General features: G+C 56.1%; 1 protein-coding gene across 1 annotated transcript; it reads left to right on the top strand.

Moving 5' to 3' along the window:
* The first annotated feature begins 2,210 nt into the window (after positions 1–2,210).
* TPM2 (tropomyosin 2) lies at positions 2,211–10,781 on the top strand. Its single transcript, XM_026865530.1, has 7 exons — positions 2,211–2,386; positions 5,570–5,687; positions 5,810–5,880; positions 6,654–6,729; positions 6,859–6,921; positions 7,402–7,471; positions 10,478–10,781. Exons 1-7 carry the CDS (start codon positions 2,214–2,216, stop codon positions 10,558–10,560), a joined length of 654 nt encoding a protein of 217 aa, XP_026721331.1. The 5' UTR covers positions 2,211–2,213; the 3' UTR covers positions 10,561–10,781.
* Positions 10,782–13,614: the final 2,833 nt, after the last annotated feature.

Below are 13,614 nucleotides of genomic sequence, written 5' to 3'. Positions count from 1 at the left end.
GGCATCCTCCCCCCGCCCTGCGGGTTGGCGCCGGCCGCCTCCCGCAATCCCCCCCCACCTCTCCCTGCCCCGGTAGCCGGGCTGGCTGTACCCCCCGCGCCGGTCGGAGCGCTGTGGAGGGTACGGGGGGGCTGGAGCGTGCTGCCATCCTAGTGCCGCGGCAGCTGGCGAGAGCGCCCCCCTCCGGGGCAGGGGGCTTCGGGCAGCGTCCCGGCCTCCGGGCTGCCTCCTCCAGCTGCTTCCTCCGTGGGTCTTGCGAGGGATGGATGCTCCGTGCGCCGGGGACTCGCCGGGGCTACCCCGGCTTGAGGGGAGGGGGGGGCACCGGGCAGCCGTTAGCGGCCAGCTCTGCCTTGGCTCTGCGTGGGGCTGGGCAGATCCTGGGAAAGGATCCCCTCCTTCGGAGGGAGGCCGGCGATGTGCACGGCTAAAAATCCCACGCCCAGGCTCTTGTCTGGCTTCCAGCGGGCTCTGCGGTCCGGGCCGCAGCAGTCACAGAGCCTCTGGCTCTCCAGCCTGTCCATGGGGACAAGCCACCCCTTCATGCTGCCACAGGCCAAAATTTCCACTCTGGCAGTGGGACGGCATTTCCAAGCTGCAGCTTGTTCCCGGTTTGGCTTTTTTATTGTTGTTATGGCTGGGTTTTTTTATTTCTTTTTCCTATGCCCACTTCTTTGACATCCTCACCATATCTCGAGCGGCAGAGCTGGGTGCGGTACCCGGGTTGTTGTCACTTGGGCTGTATGTGGAGGAAATGGCCCCTTCCTGCAGCTGCAGATCGGGTTCTCCAGTCGTTGGGAGCTCCTGGAGAGCTCATGTTCCCAACTGTCCACCCAGGCAGCTCTGACCCACTTTGGGGGTGATTCCCTGGGAGGAAAGCTCCCAACAAGGTGAGGCAGATGCCACAGACAGAGCATCACCCTGCAGGGGCCTGCCCCAGCTCCCCATTGGGCGGTCTGGCTAGGTGCAAACCCTCACTGAGCCCGGAAAAAGGGTGTTAACACTACGGAGGTGGCTGTTGTGCCAGCCGTGGGGCTGACCACCCTCCTGGGATGCTGCCAGGCTGCTCTGCTCGTAGGGGTGTAGGCTGCGCCTGTCCTCACCCTGCTGATTAACCACGGGGGACTGTGGGTGCTCAGCGGGGCCACACAGGGTGACAGCCTCTCGCTGCTCCCACGGTCATCCTGCTTGGCAGATGTCCCCCGGGGCATTCCAGGCGCTGGAGCACAAGGCCAGAGGGGGACGGGCGCTGCAACTGGCCAGGCCTGCTCATGCCTGCGAATAAGCAGGAGACATTATCCCAAAAGTTGGAGCATGCCTTCCTGCCTCTTGGTGCACAGGGCTGCGCCCTGTGGTGAGGTCTTATCCCCACCCATCCCTTTGCACCCGGGTTTTGTCTTCCCCACAGTCCCCCTGGTGGGGAGCAGGGCCAGAAGCTGCCAAGGCAGTGTTTCCCGGCGGTGGCGATGGAGCTGGAGCCTTTACCACATGGAAGGCATGCGATGCCAGCCATCAGGGGGCTGGCAGCGAGCCAGGGTCACCGCTCCTGGCCAGTCTGAGCCTCCAGCCCCACGCATGGGGAGCCTGGGAAAGTGGGGAGCCCCTGTCTGGTGGGGCCTGGCAGCCACAGCTTGGCCAGGCACCAGCCTGCCAAGGGCAACTTGCTCCATTGCCCTTGTCACTGTGCTGGCGGGGGGGAATGGCCTGCGCTTGGCTTCAGGCACGGGGCCGGGGGGGTTCCCGCAGGAGAAGCTCCCAGCTTTCTCTGCTGCCTCCGTAAACAGGAAATCCACAAGCAGCTCTGATCTCCTTTTCGGGAGTGAAGCTGCACAGGGCATTCCTCCTCCTTTACTCACTGCTCTGCAAACCCCAAATACCATCCCTGTGACTGCATGGCTGCTACAGCCACCCTACCCCAGCGAATGCCTCTTGTCCCTCCCCGGGGTGGGAGCCAGAGGTGCGAGGACACAGTGGAGGGGCTGCACATGCTGGGCTGGGGTTGCTTGACTGGGAGGGGCCAATGTCAAATAGGGTGGTAGGGATGGAGAAAACTCATCCCTATAGAAAGGCAAGGGGATGGATGGTCGGGCACTACATTCCAGTGAGCACTGGCTTGTTGCACATGCCAAGAGGTGTTCTGAATAACGAATGCAGAAATAACCACTGAAAATCCTTTTTTAAAAATACAAATATATATATATATATATATATATATGAGACATGGAATGACTGAGGGGTTTCTGCTCCCACAGGCTGAGGCTGAGGTGGCTTCTCTGAATCGCCGTATCCAGCTGGTGGAGGAGGAGCTGGACCGAGCCCAGGAGCGCCTGGCCACTGCCCTGCAGAAGCTGGAGGAAGCTGAGAAGGCGGCTGATGAAAGCGAGAGGTGGGAAGGGAAGGGACAGTGGCGGTGGCATCAGATCCCTATTGATTACAGGCAGCCAGCCCCCTTGGTATTGCCATGGGGTCCTTCTGAAGTGACATTATGGGGTTTGTGTTGGTTTTCATAGAATCATGGAATGGTTTGGGTTGAAATAGAGATCACGTAGTTCCAACACCCCTGCCATGGGCAGGGACACCTTCCCCTAGACCAGGTTGCTCAAAGCCCCATCCAGCCTGGCCTTGAACACTGCCAGGGAGGGGGCAGCCACAGCTTCTCTGGGAAACCTGTGCCAGGGCCTCACTACCCTCACACAGTAAAGAATTTCTTCCTAATATCTAATCTAAACCTACTCTCTTTCAGTTTAAAACCATTATTTTTTGTTCTATCCCTACACTCCCTGATAAAGAGTACCTCCCCATCTTTCCTGTAGCCCCTTTAAGTACTGGAAGGCCGCTATAAGGTCTCCCCAGAGCCTTCTCTTCTCCAGGCTGAACAACCCCAACTCTCTCAGCCTGTCCTCACAGGAGAGGTGCTCCAGCCCCCTGGTCATCTTTGTGGGCTCCTCTAGACCCACTCAAGCAGGGATCAAGCTCTTACACTGAGAGCTCCAGAGCTGGACACAGCACTGCAGGTGGGGTCTCATGAGAGCAGAGCAGAGCGGGAGAATCCCCTCTCTCAACCTGCTGGTCACACTTCTCTTGATGCAGCCCAAGGTGTAGTTGGCTTTCTGGGCTGCAAGCATACATTGCTGGCTCACAGGGCTGCTCTCAATCCACTCATCACACAGACTGTATTTGTGCTTGGGATTGCCCTGGCCCCTGTGCAGGACTTTGCTGAACTTCATGAGGTTCACACAGGCCCACCTCTCCAGCCTGTCCAGGTCCCTCTGGATGGCACATCCCTTCCCTCCAGCACGTCGACCACACCACACAGCTTGGTGTCATCAGCAAACTTGCTGAGGGTGCACTCGATCTCACTGTCCAAGTCACCAACAAAGATGTCGGTCCCAACACTAACCCCTGATGAACACCACTTGTCACTTGTCTCCACTCAGACATCAACCTGTTGACCACCACCATCCAGCCAATTCCTTATCCACCGGGTGGTCCATCAGTTAAATCCACGTCTCTCCATTTTAGAGACAAGGATGTCGTGCAGGACAGTGTCAAATGCTTTGCACAGGTCCAGGTAGATGACATCAGTTGCTCTTCCCTTATCCACCAACACTGTAACCCTGTTATAGAAGGCCACCAAATTCATCAGGCACAATTTGCCTTTAGTGAAGCCATGTTGTCTGTCACCAATCACCTCCTTATTTTCCATGTGCCCTAGCATATTTTCCAGGAGGATCTGATCCATGATCTTGCCAGGCACAGAGATGAGACTGACTGGCCTGTTGTTCCCCAGCTCTTCCTTTTTCCCCTTTTTAAAAATGAGGGGTTTGTTTCCCCTTTTCCAGTCAGTGGGAACTTCACCAGACTGCCATGACTTCTCAAATATGATGGATAGTGGCTTAGACAGTTCATCCACCAGGTCCCTCAGGATGCATAATGCCTCTCATCAGGTCCCATGGACTTGTGCACCTTCAGGTTTCTTAGGTGGTCTCAAACCTGATCTCCTACAGTGGGCATTTCTTCATTGTCCCAGTCCCAACCTTTGCCTTCTGCAACTTGGGCAGTGTGGCTGGAGCCATTCCTGGTGAACACTGAGGCAAAAAAGTTGAGTATCTCAGCCTCCTCCATATTCCAGGTGACCAAATGTCCCTTTTTCTTCCAGAGAGGGCCTACATTTTTCCTAGTCTTCCTTTTATCACCAGCATAATTATAGAACCCTTTCTTGTTGTCTCTTGATGTCCATGGCCAGATTTTATTCCATCAGGGCTTTAGCCTTCCTAACCCAATCCCTGGCTACCCAGTCAGTTTCTCTGTATTCCTCACAGGCTACCTGCCCTTGCTTCCACCCTCTATAGGCTTCCCTTTTGTGTCTGAGCTTGTCCAGGAGCTCCTTATTCACCCATGCAGGCCTCCTGGTGTTTTTGCCTGGCTTTCTCTTTATTAGAATGTATCGCTTCCCAGCTTGGAGGAGGTGATCCTTGAATATTAACCAGCTTTCTTGGGCCCCTCTTCCCTCCAGGGCTTTACCCCATGGTACTCTGCCAAGCAGATCCCTGAAGAGGCCAAAGTCTGCTCTCCTGAAGTCCTGGGTAGTGATCTTGCTGTGTGCCTTCCTTGCTGCCTTCTTGCAGACCCAAAAGGAAGAGAGCAAAGGCACGACACAGAGAAGTCCCCCAGATACAGACATTCTTAAAATGGCTTTGAAATTTCCAGGGCACCCATAAAATCCTAAACAATTTGATCTGGTGTTTATACAAATATCAGGCCATAACCAAAGTCAGAGGGTGCTTGGAGCCTGTTTTCTGCCCCAGAACAGCTTCTTACACTCAAGGGCTGAACAAAAGCCCAGGAGATGACATATGTGCCTGGAAAGAAAGGTCAGCTTTTGAGAACAAACCAGCCTCATTCAGAAAACCAGTCCTGCAAAGTGTGTTGCCCCATTCTTATGGCAAGCAATTTCCCATGCAGGAGCTGTGCAGGTGAGGGCAGTCATGTTGTATGGGAGTGCCTGGACATGTCACAGCATTCCTCACAGTTGTGTGATCTCTTCCCTCCATTGGCAAAGACCAGTTTGAGCAATAGCATCCAAGTGAGAGGAGAAGAGTCTTCAGGACTATCTGCTGCGGCGGTTCATGGGGGTTTGGTGACCCCTGCTTGTGAGCATTATCCCTGAATGAGAAAAAGCTTTGCCACGGGATGTTTTCTAGCATTTCTGGCCTGTCAGGCTGCTTTTGTGGAGGTTCTTGCTGGCTCATCTTGGGCTGTACACATTTCTTGCCAAATTATGGGTTCAGGACTTGCCTGGTTGAGAAGCACCGTAGCCATATCTCCTCCCTCTGGAACATGGCCCTGGAGCCAGCTCCACTGCTGTAATTGTGTGCAAGACCATCCTTGGGGTACCACTGATGTGACCCTACTGGGTGCGGTGGTCAGCAAGTGCCAGCATTCCCAGGTGATGTCCCATGTCTCTGGAGCTGGAGGATGGTGGGGTTAGGATACAGTGGGCATGCAGGAGGAACAGGTGCCACCTTGGCCCATGGCATTAACATCATCTGGCTTGCACTTTCCTCAGAGGCATGAAGGTCATCGAAAACAGGGCCATGAAAGATGAGGAGAAGATGGAGCTCCAGGAAATGCAGCTGAAAGAGGCAAAACACATTGCTGAGGAGGCTGATCGCAAATATGAGGAGGTGTGTGCGCCCCTTCCCCCATCCTGACACCCCAGCAGCACCCAGGGCCATCTCCTTACAGCCCTGTGCACCCAGCCAGGGTAAGCATGGGGATGACATGGGCCTCTTGCTGACATCGACAGGTCGCCCGCAAGCTGGTCGTCCTTGAGGGAGAGCTGGAGCGCTCAGAGGAGAGAGCAGAGGTGGCAGAGAGGTGAGCAGAGCTCCTGGTGGGCAGCACGCAGGGGTGCCACGCATTCCTTGCCCCAAATCCTTGGCAGCCATGGGGATGGGGATGTCCGCATGGGGATGGGGATGTCCTTCCCTGGGAGCAGCAGAGTCTGCTGTCAGGATGGTCCCTGGGCTCACAGGCTGGGGGCAGGGGGATGCCAGCCCACCAGCAGCACATCCTTGACCCTGTTCTCTGCTGTCCCCCACCGGGGTGCCCCTCTTCCACCCCAGCCGAGTGAAACAGCTGGAAGAAGAGATGCGGATCATGGACCAGTCTCTCAAATCTCTCACTGCCTCAGAGGAAGAGGTACTGGGGCAGGGGCGTGGGGCGATGCACAGGAGCCCCCCTCTCTCTGTCACTGTCTCTCGAACCATGCGAGCCACCTCTCTCCTCTGTGCGCCTTTGCCTCCACCACTGACCTCCCCTCGCCTTCTTCTCTGGCGGGCACCAGCTGGGCATGCTCCGCCATCCCTCCATGACTGCTCTCCTTGTCAGTGAGGCCAGCGGGAGCCCGGCCAGTGGTGATGCACGGAATGTCCGTGCAGGGAAGCACGAGAAATGGATGAATGGATGTATCCCAGCAGCTCCCGCTCACAGTGGCTCTGCTCCTCCACCTGCACTGTTTTCTCCTCTCTTAACTTGTTTTCTCTCTCTCTTTCTTTCCTCCTTCCCCGCACCTGCTCTTTCTGCTCCCCCTCTCTCCTGCCCACCCCGGGCCCTGCTCCTCCTCCTGGCGGCCCCTGCTTGGGATGTAGTAAATGTGGTGACCTAGAGGAGGAGCTGAAAATTGTCACCAACAACTTGAAGTCCCTGGAGGCCCAGGCTGACAAGGTAGGACCGAGCAGGGCTGCTGGGGCTGGGCAGTATGTAGGCTGTTGGGGTGCTTGGGTCTCCTGATAGGGTGAAGGATGAATGGAGGCGTCCCATTGGGCTCACAGGTGCTTGTCTCTGTTTCTGCAGTATTCCACCAAGGAGGACAAGTATGAGGAGGAAATCAAGCTTCTAGGGGAAAAACTGAAGGAGGTAAGTGGTGCAGGGCTGGCACGGCATTGCTGCAGGCACAAGTTTGCCATCCTACGTGGGTTTTGACCAGCAATTGAACACCACGCAGCTGCTCGCTCACTCCTCTCTGCCCAGTGGGATGAGGAGGAAAATAGGAAAAAACCCAGTAAATCTTATGGGTTAAGGACAGTTCAATAATTAAAATAAAATAGAATAACAACAATAACAATTAATAGTAATGAAAAGGGATGTAACAAAAAGAGGAAGAAATAAAACTGGAGGAAAAAAAAAAAAGTGGTGCACGGTACAATTGCTCATCCATCAGCCTGCTCTGGTTTAGGATGTGGGGGTCCATGGGGCCCTTGTCCCTTGCCTTTCCCAGGGAAGGGCTCATGGAGAAAGGTACTAGAGATGCAGATGGGGCAGATTTGGGGTGTGGTACAGCCTGCACCATCCTCTTCATGCCCTGCAGCTCACCCTCACCCCACTGTGCTCCCACAGGCTGAGACCCGAGCAGAGTTTGCAGAGAGATCTGTGGCGAAGCTGGAGAAAACCATCGATGATCTAGAAGGTAAAATGTCCCCACTGGCAATGTGTCCCTCTTTGCTGGGCAGTGCTGGCCACAGCATGCCCCTGGTAGGGTTGAACAGGGCTTGGGTGGGGTGAGGGGGTGGGCAGGGATCCTGAGAGGGGGGAGACTGGATGCCGTGGTGTCTGGTATGGTAGCACAGAGCTGCTGGCATCTGGGCTCTGCCCCTGGGTGGGGAATAAGGCTGCATCCATGCTGCCTGTGCCCACACGCTCCCGCCACCCTCAGCCCCCCGCTCACAGCCACTCTCTTTCTCTGCTGCCCACTCCCCACCCTGCTCCACCGTTTACCCTCCTGCCCACCCCCTGCCTGCAGACGAAGTGTATGCGCAGAAGATGAAGTACAAAGCCATCAGTGAGGAGCTGGACAATGCACTTAACGACATCACCTCCCTCTGAGCCGCTCAAAGGGCACCAGCACTGCAGCCCCGTGCCTGCCTTTCCCTTCCCATTTCACCCACTTGCCTGCACGTCCATCCTATCGCTCTCCTGCCCACTCTGTCCACCTCTGTCCTTCCTAGCATGTGCCTGTCTGTCGGCTCCCTTGGGACAGGAGCCGGCCTGGGGTATTTCTGCAATACCCCTCTTTGTGGGGATACGAGGTGTAGGTGTTTAGGGGCGTTTGGCAGGGCAGGGAACCCCAATAAGTGGGGCAGACAGTGCCCGTGTGGTTTTAGGTCCATGCCCCAGCATTGTCTGATGGGGAACAGGGCTGTGCCCAGGAGCTCTTCCCTCCAGCATCCCCCTCCTTGGCTTCCCAGCAGCAGAAGCACTGGGGACGCTGCAGTTCTGGGGTTGGGGGCCCACATGCTCCCCACATCCCCCCAGCAAAGCTCCCCCGTGCTGCCTGTGGGGCCCAGGGTGGGGGACAACCGGCACAGGGGAAGCAGCACCTCCACTGCCAAAGCTCAGACCCAGGGGATAGAGCATTGGGTCTAGCTGTGCAGGCAGCCCTTTCCCATACAGGCAGGCAGGCAGGCAGCCCTGAGACCCCTGGCTCCCTTTAACCCTGCCCTCCCTCCTGTCCTCTGCACATCGCTCTTCAGTTTGCATTTCATGACTTTTCTTTTATGTTCTGTCCCTCTGTGTTAACTGAATTGTTGTTGTCAATAAAGCATTTTCTTTCCTTGGTTTCTCTTTTGTGTTTTTCATGCTGCTGTGTCCCTCCTGCCTGTCTCACATGGGTGCTGGCAGGTAGGAGGTGACTGCAGGCAGCTAGCAGCCATGGCTGAGCCCCGGGTGGCTCCCACACTGCCAGGCTGAGCAGGACAGGGCCCTTTGTGCCTCGGCCTGGGGGATGACCCCCCACCCCCTGGCTCTCATACACAGCTTTCTTCATCTTGTGCCATCTTCTCCATGACTCTTTTGGCCTGAAATACCAGGTTAGATCTGGTCCCATCCATTTCTCATCCCTGCTCCCAGACACTGCCTGCAAGCAGTGACCTCAGCCCTGGCATCTCTCCTGCATCGCACTCCCTCGATGAAGGGGCTGACCCTACACTTCAGCAGTGATCCCTAAATGGGTCCCTGATTCCTCCTTCTCCTCCTTCCTCAGCATCCTACCCTGCCTCAGAACCCAGTTACCAAACTGATAGACCCTCAGCCCCATCTGTGCCCCAGGACCGGCTGCCTTCTCCTGCCAGTCCCAACTTGCTCCTGCTGCTGGCTGGGCAACTACGGGATTTCCAGCTTTGGGGAATGCTGTCTCTTTTCACTAACTTGCCTTTCTCTCTCTTCTCTCTGCTGTGCTGACGTCTCTGTTTTCTCTAGAGCGTTCCCGGCAGGAGGCCGAGAAAAACCGCGTTCTCACTAACGAGCTGCGGGTCATCCTTACCGAACTTAACAACTGAGGTGCCCATTGCTCCTGGCCCCAGCCCAGCCACCCTGCTCCATTTTGGCCAGGCTGGCTCAGGGCTGGGAGCCCCTACCTGGTCCCTGCCAGGACTAGGCAGGGTGTGGAGCCTTGGTTTATCCCCCTGGGGGTAACCACCCTGCTTGGGGGGCACAAGGAGCCCCTCTGGAGCTGATCGGTTTTTCTTGGGAGAGGAATGAGGGGTTTTGTGATGTCCTGGGATGCCCACGCAGTGATTGCTGTCCCCTGGCATGAGCCTGGCCCTGCTGGGGAGGGATGCAGTGGTTTGTATTGCTGCCTTCTTCCCCTTGTCCCAGTTGGTGGCCAGGCTCTGTCCTTGCTCTGGTCACCCCAGACTGCGCAGGGATGATCCTTTCAGAGCAGGGTCCCTGCAGGTTGCTGGGAGGGTTGGAATATGATCTGGGGACCCAGCAGCACCTGCTGCCCCAAATCTGGGTCAGGGAACAGGGAAGAGCCCAGGAGGGAGAGCTAGAAGATGGGGCTGGGTGGGCAGAGCTCTCATCCCATCCTCGTCTCTAGAGGGAATGAGAGTGTCATTTGGAAGTGGACACCAGAGGAGGCTGCGTGGCAGAACCCATCCCTACAGCCTCGTTACCACTGCTCCTCTCTGCTGTCCTCCTTGCCCACCCTCCTGGGCTGCTGTCTCACTCCTTTTCTTCACAGAGCACTGCTGGGTCATGCAGCAGGCACTGGCTCTCCTCTTTTGCTGGTTGAGGGTTTTTGCATGTGCCCTCAGCTGGTGATGGTGCCCCAGGGCAGGATGGCCCTTGGTGGCTGGCCAAGGAATGGGAATGGTACCCACCACTGGTACCAGTGCTGTGGAGGGCCCAGCCGTGGGCAATGGGGCACCATGGCAGGTTGGAAATGCTGAAAAGCAGGGACTGCCTGCCCCCAGTGACCAGCCTGGCTGTCCTGGCAGGTCCCAGAGCAGCTGGGCTCATTCCTGCCAGTGACGGGGCTGCTTGTGTGGACCCTGCTCCTCTGGGGGCTATTGCCATACTGAAACGTCCATCTCTGTGTGTTTCTGTGCTTGGTGTGGTGTGCGTGGGTCTGGCTGCACCTGGATATGCTTGGGCTGTGTCTGTGTGTGTGGTTGGGCATCCCTTGTATTCACAGAGAGTCTGGCCAGTGCCAAAGAGGAGAATGTGGGCATCCATCAGGTCCTGGACCAGACTTTGTTGGAGCTGAACAACCTCTGAGCTGCACTAGGGAGTCCCCATCCCTCTTCCCTACCCTCCACATGCACCCCACTGGCATGCTCAGGACATCATCAGCTAAACTACGTCTTGGCCAAATCCACACATAATTGAGAAGGGAAACCCTGCAGCCCTATTCCATGGCTCAGGGGCATCTTGTCTGTGCACAGCCTGACTGGCTCTGTCCTGTCTTTGTGTCCAAATATTAAAGCAGTTTGACAAGATGGATGGGTGCGCTTGGTCCTTGTGGGTGGGCACAGGCACTGGGAGATGTGGTGGGGGTTTCCCTTCCCAGTTCTTGCAAGGAGGCTCTGCTAGGGCTTGGGTCCAGGGTGGGTATGGCCAGTGTAAGGATGTCCTCTGTAGCTGTGGGGGACTGGGAGCAATAATGCACAATGTTTGGGCTGAATTCCCTCGTCCCTATCACTTCCTTGCGATGCACAGGGAACCTCCATGTCTCAAGCTCAGTCCAAACTCACCATCCTCTTCAAATGCACAGCAATAGACAATATGTCATTGGCATGTCCCCTTCCACAGCCAGCATGTTACCTGCCTGGCACCTGGGAAAGCCACAAGGTCTTTTACCTCTTCATGGAGCCTGCTTCATGGTTTGTGACACCATTTGAGGATGCATACAAGCGTGTGACCACGCATGCATGCATTATTAGTTATCAGAGTCTTCTCCAGGTCTTGCCCTGTGTACTTGTTGCATTTTCTATTATCAGCTGCTGAACACCTGCCTGAGGGACAGCTGTATAAACTAGCAAAACCTAGCAAATATTAATGCAGTAGGCAACCACTTCCTAAAGTGTTCAGGAAGTTTCCTCCTGGCTTGCTGTATTTTCTCCAACACAAAGAGCAGAGCAGCAGGATGTGTCTCATCACTGTCACCAAAACGGGCTGGATTTCCTGGGGATGCCCAAAGTCATGATCTAGTCCTGTCCGCTGTTTTGTGCCCCTCCATGATGTGCGATGAGCCCTGTTGTCCTATGCTACCCAGCGGATATCCCTTTAAAAGCACAGCGTCATGCTGCCAGGAAACATAATTCATGCTGACCCCTTGCCTAGCCGGGCCATTGCCCCATCAAGCGGCCAGCAGGGATAGCTTTACTTATCTGCTTTCCTCTATTTGCTGCGAATCTCACCTCAGGAAAGGAGAGTGGTGAGAGTGCACTTCTTTCCTGTCCAGGTGCTGCCGGCCTCCTGCCCTCACCCTGGCCCAGCACCTTTGGTTTGTCACTCTGAGATCTTCTCCTGCAGGGAAAAGGGCTGCCCTTGCATGGGGTGGTCATTTCCTGGTTGTTCTCCCAGGGTGTGAGACCCACCATGAGCTGCAGCCTCCTGCCCTGGACATGCTGGAGAGGACAGGCACAGCTGTCCAGGCCCTGTGCAAGGGTTGGAGCTCCTCCTTGGGTCTGTCTTGCTTTTCTGATGAACATCAGCTGAGCCACTCTGGTTAAAGCACTTTTCCAGGCAGGGGCTTGTCTGGCTGCAAAAGGAACAAGAGTGTAAAACCACCTCTTTTGTAGGAGCCTGCACCCTGCATTGCAAACAAGGCTGCCCTGCGTTCCTATCAGGGCGAGTCCCCAGTGCCCAGCCCCTCTGCCTTCCTGCTGGGACAAAGAGCCCTTTCACACCCTTTTTCCCCATTAGCTGCTGTGCTGCCTCCTGGTTTGGACCAGACCATTTAACTTAACTGTTTACACCCTACTGCAAGGGCCTTTTTTTTACTTTGAACTTTCTGCGGTTTGGCAGTGAGATCCTGGCTGCTGTTCCTGAGTGATGCTCTGCCCCAAAGACTGTTTTTCATGTTTCATCAAAGCTTTGTGTTTCCTCCATCCTCCCACCCATCTCCCTCCCACTGTGGCCCTGCAGAATGACACAGGCTGGGGGAAGCTCTGGGAGGCCAGGGAACTGTGGAGCTGCAGGCAGGAGAGCTCGATGTGGAGGCACATGTCCACACGTGTCACTCAGACCCATGCTGAGGACCACAGTGCCCAGTTCCCTCTCTCTCTGCCCCTGCACTCTCCCACTGAATTTCAACCTTTGGATTTGTTGATCTTGGCCTAACAGACCGAAAATCTCCCCAAAGTGCTTTCAGCCCTGTTGTGGGCTGCAACCCCATTGAGAAATCACCACCTTAACCTCTGGCAGCCTCTCACCTCTGTTCTCCAGTTTTCTCATCACTCTGGTGCCTCATCTCATCTTTGAATGCCTCCTGTTCGATACCCTTGAACTACATGCTGGAGGGGAAGGACCACACGAATAGTGTCACAGAGACATATTGATGAAGCATGTTGAGCCATGCAGAGCCAGCCACAGACAACCGCCACTCCCTAGTCCCACCTTCCCCAGTCCCTGCATTTACAGACCAAGACGTTTGGGTGAGGGGAGGACAAACCATGTTGCAGAGCTGTGTGGATTTTGCTGGGCACCGGGTAATTTCAGAACACGTCAGGCGGCCTAAAGCCAACTGCTGCATAAAGCTCAGTCTCCAGTTTGGTATTACTGATTTGTTGATCCCAGCAGAGGGCAAGGCAGATGGAGGAAAACATGGATGGCAGTAACAATGCAGTGCTGTCTAATTCCTGTACGAGTTATGTACACCCTGCATGCAGTGCTTGCTACTGCACCCCGCATGGGGGCTGTGCTGCCTGTGCTGTCAGTGCGGAGCAGGCAGCGTTTGGAGACCTGCAGGGGGTCAGAGCAGCACCAGAGGCCCCCTGCAGCGAGGAAGGTCTATGGTGGGTGACAGCCAGTTAGGGACCCTCGGGAACAGCCAGCACACCCCGCCTACCCACCAATACCCTTGGCTGGCCCACATCCTGGGGGGCAGCACAGGACCCGCCTCACTGGGGGGGGCCCTGTGGGGGCCCTGGTGACAGGACCGAGCTCCCCTGGGTGCTCGCCGTGTCCCCATGGTACAGGCCGTGTCCCTCCATGGCAGTACTGGGTCCCATCCCACGCAGGCTCTGGTCGCGTACCCCCAGTGCTGGCTGTATCCCCGGTCACAGACCGGGGCCTGTCCCCTGACAGGCCCCCAGCGCAGGCCGTGCC

The sequence above is a fragment of the Athene cunicularia genome (genome assembly GCF_003259725.1).
Source record: "Athene cunicularia isolate RWA chromosome Z unlocalized genomic scaffold, athCun1 chrZ_part1, whole genome shotgun sequence".
Taxonomy (NCBI): Eukaryota; Metazoa; Chordata; class Aves; order Strigiformes; family Strigidae; genus Athene; species Athene cunicularia.
This window is presented reverse-complemented; position numbering and strand designations above follow the sequence as displayed.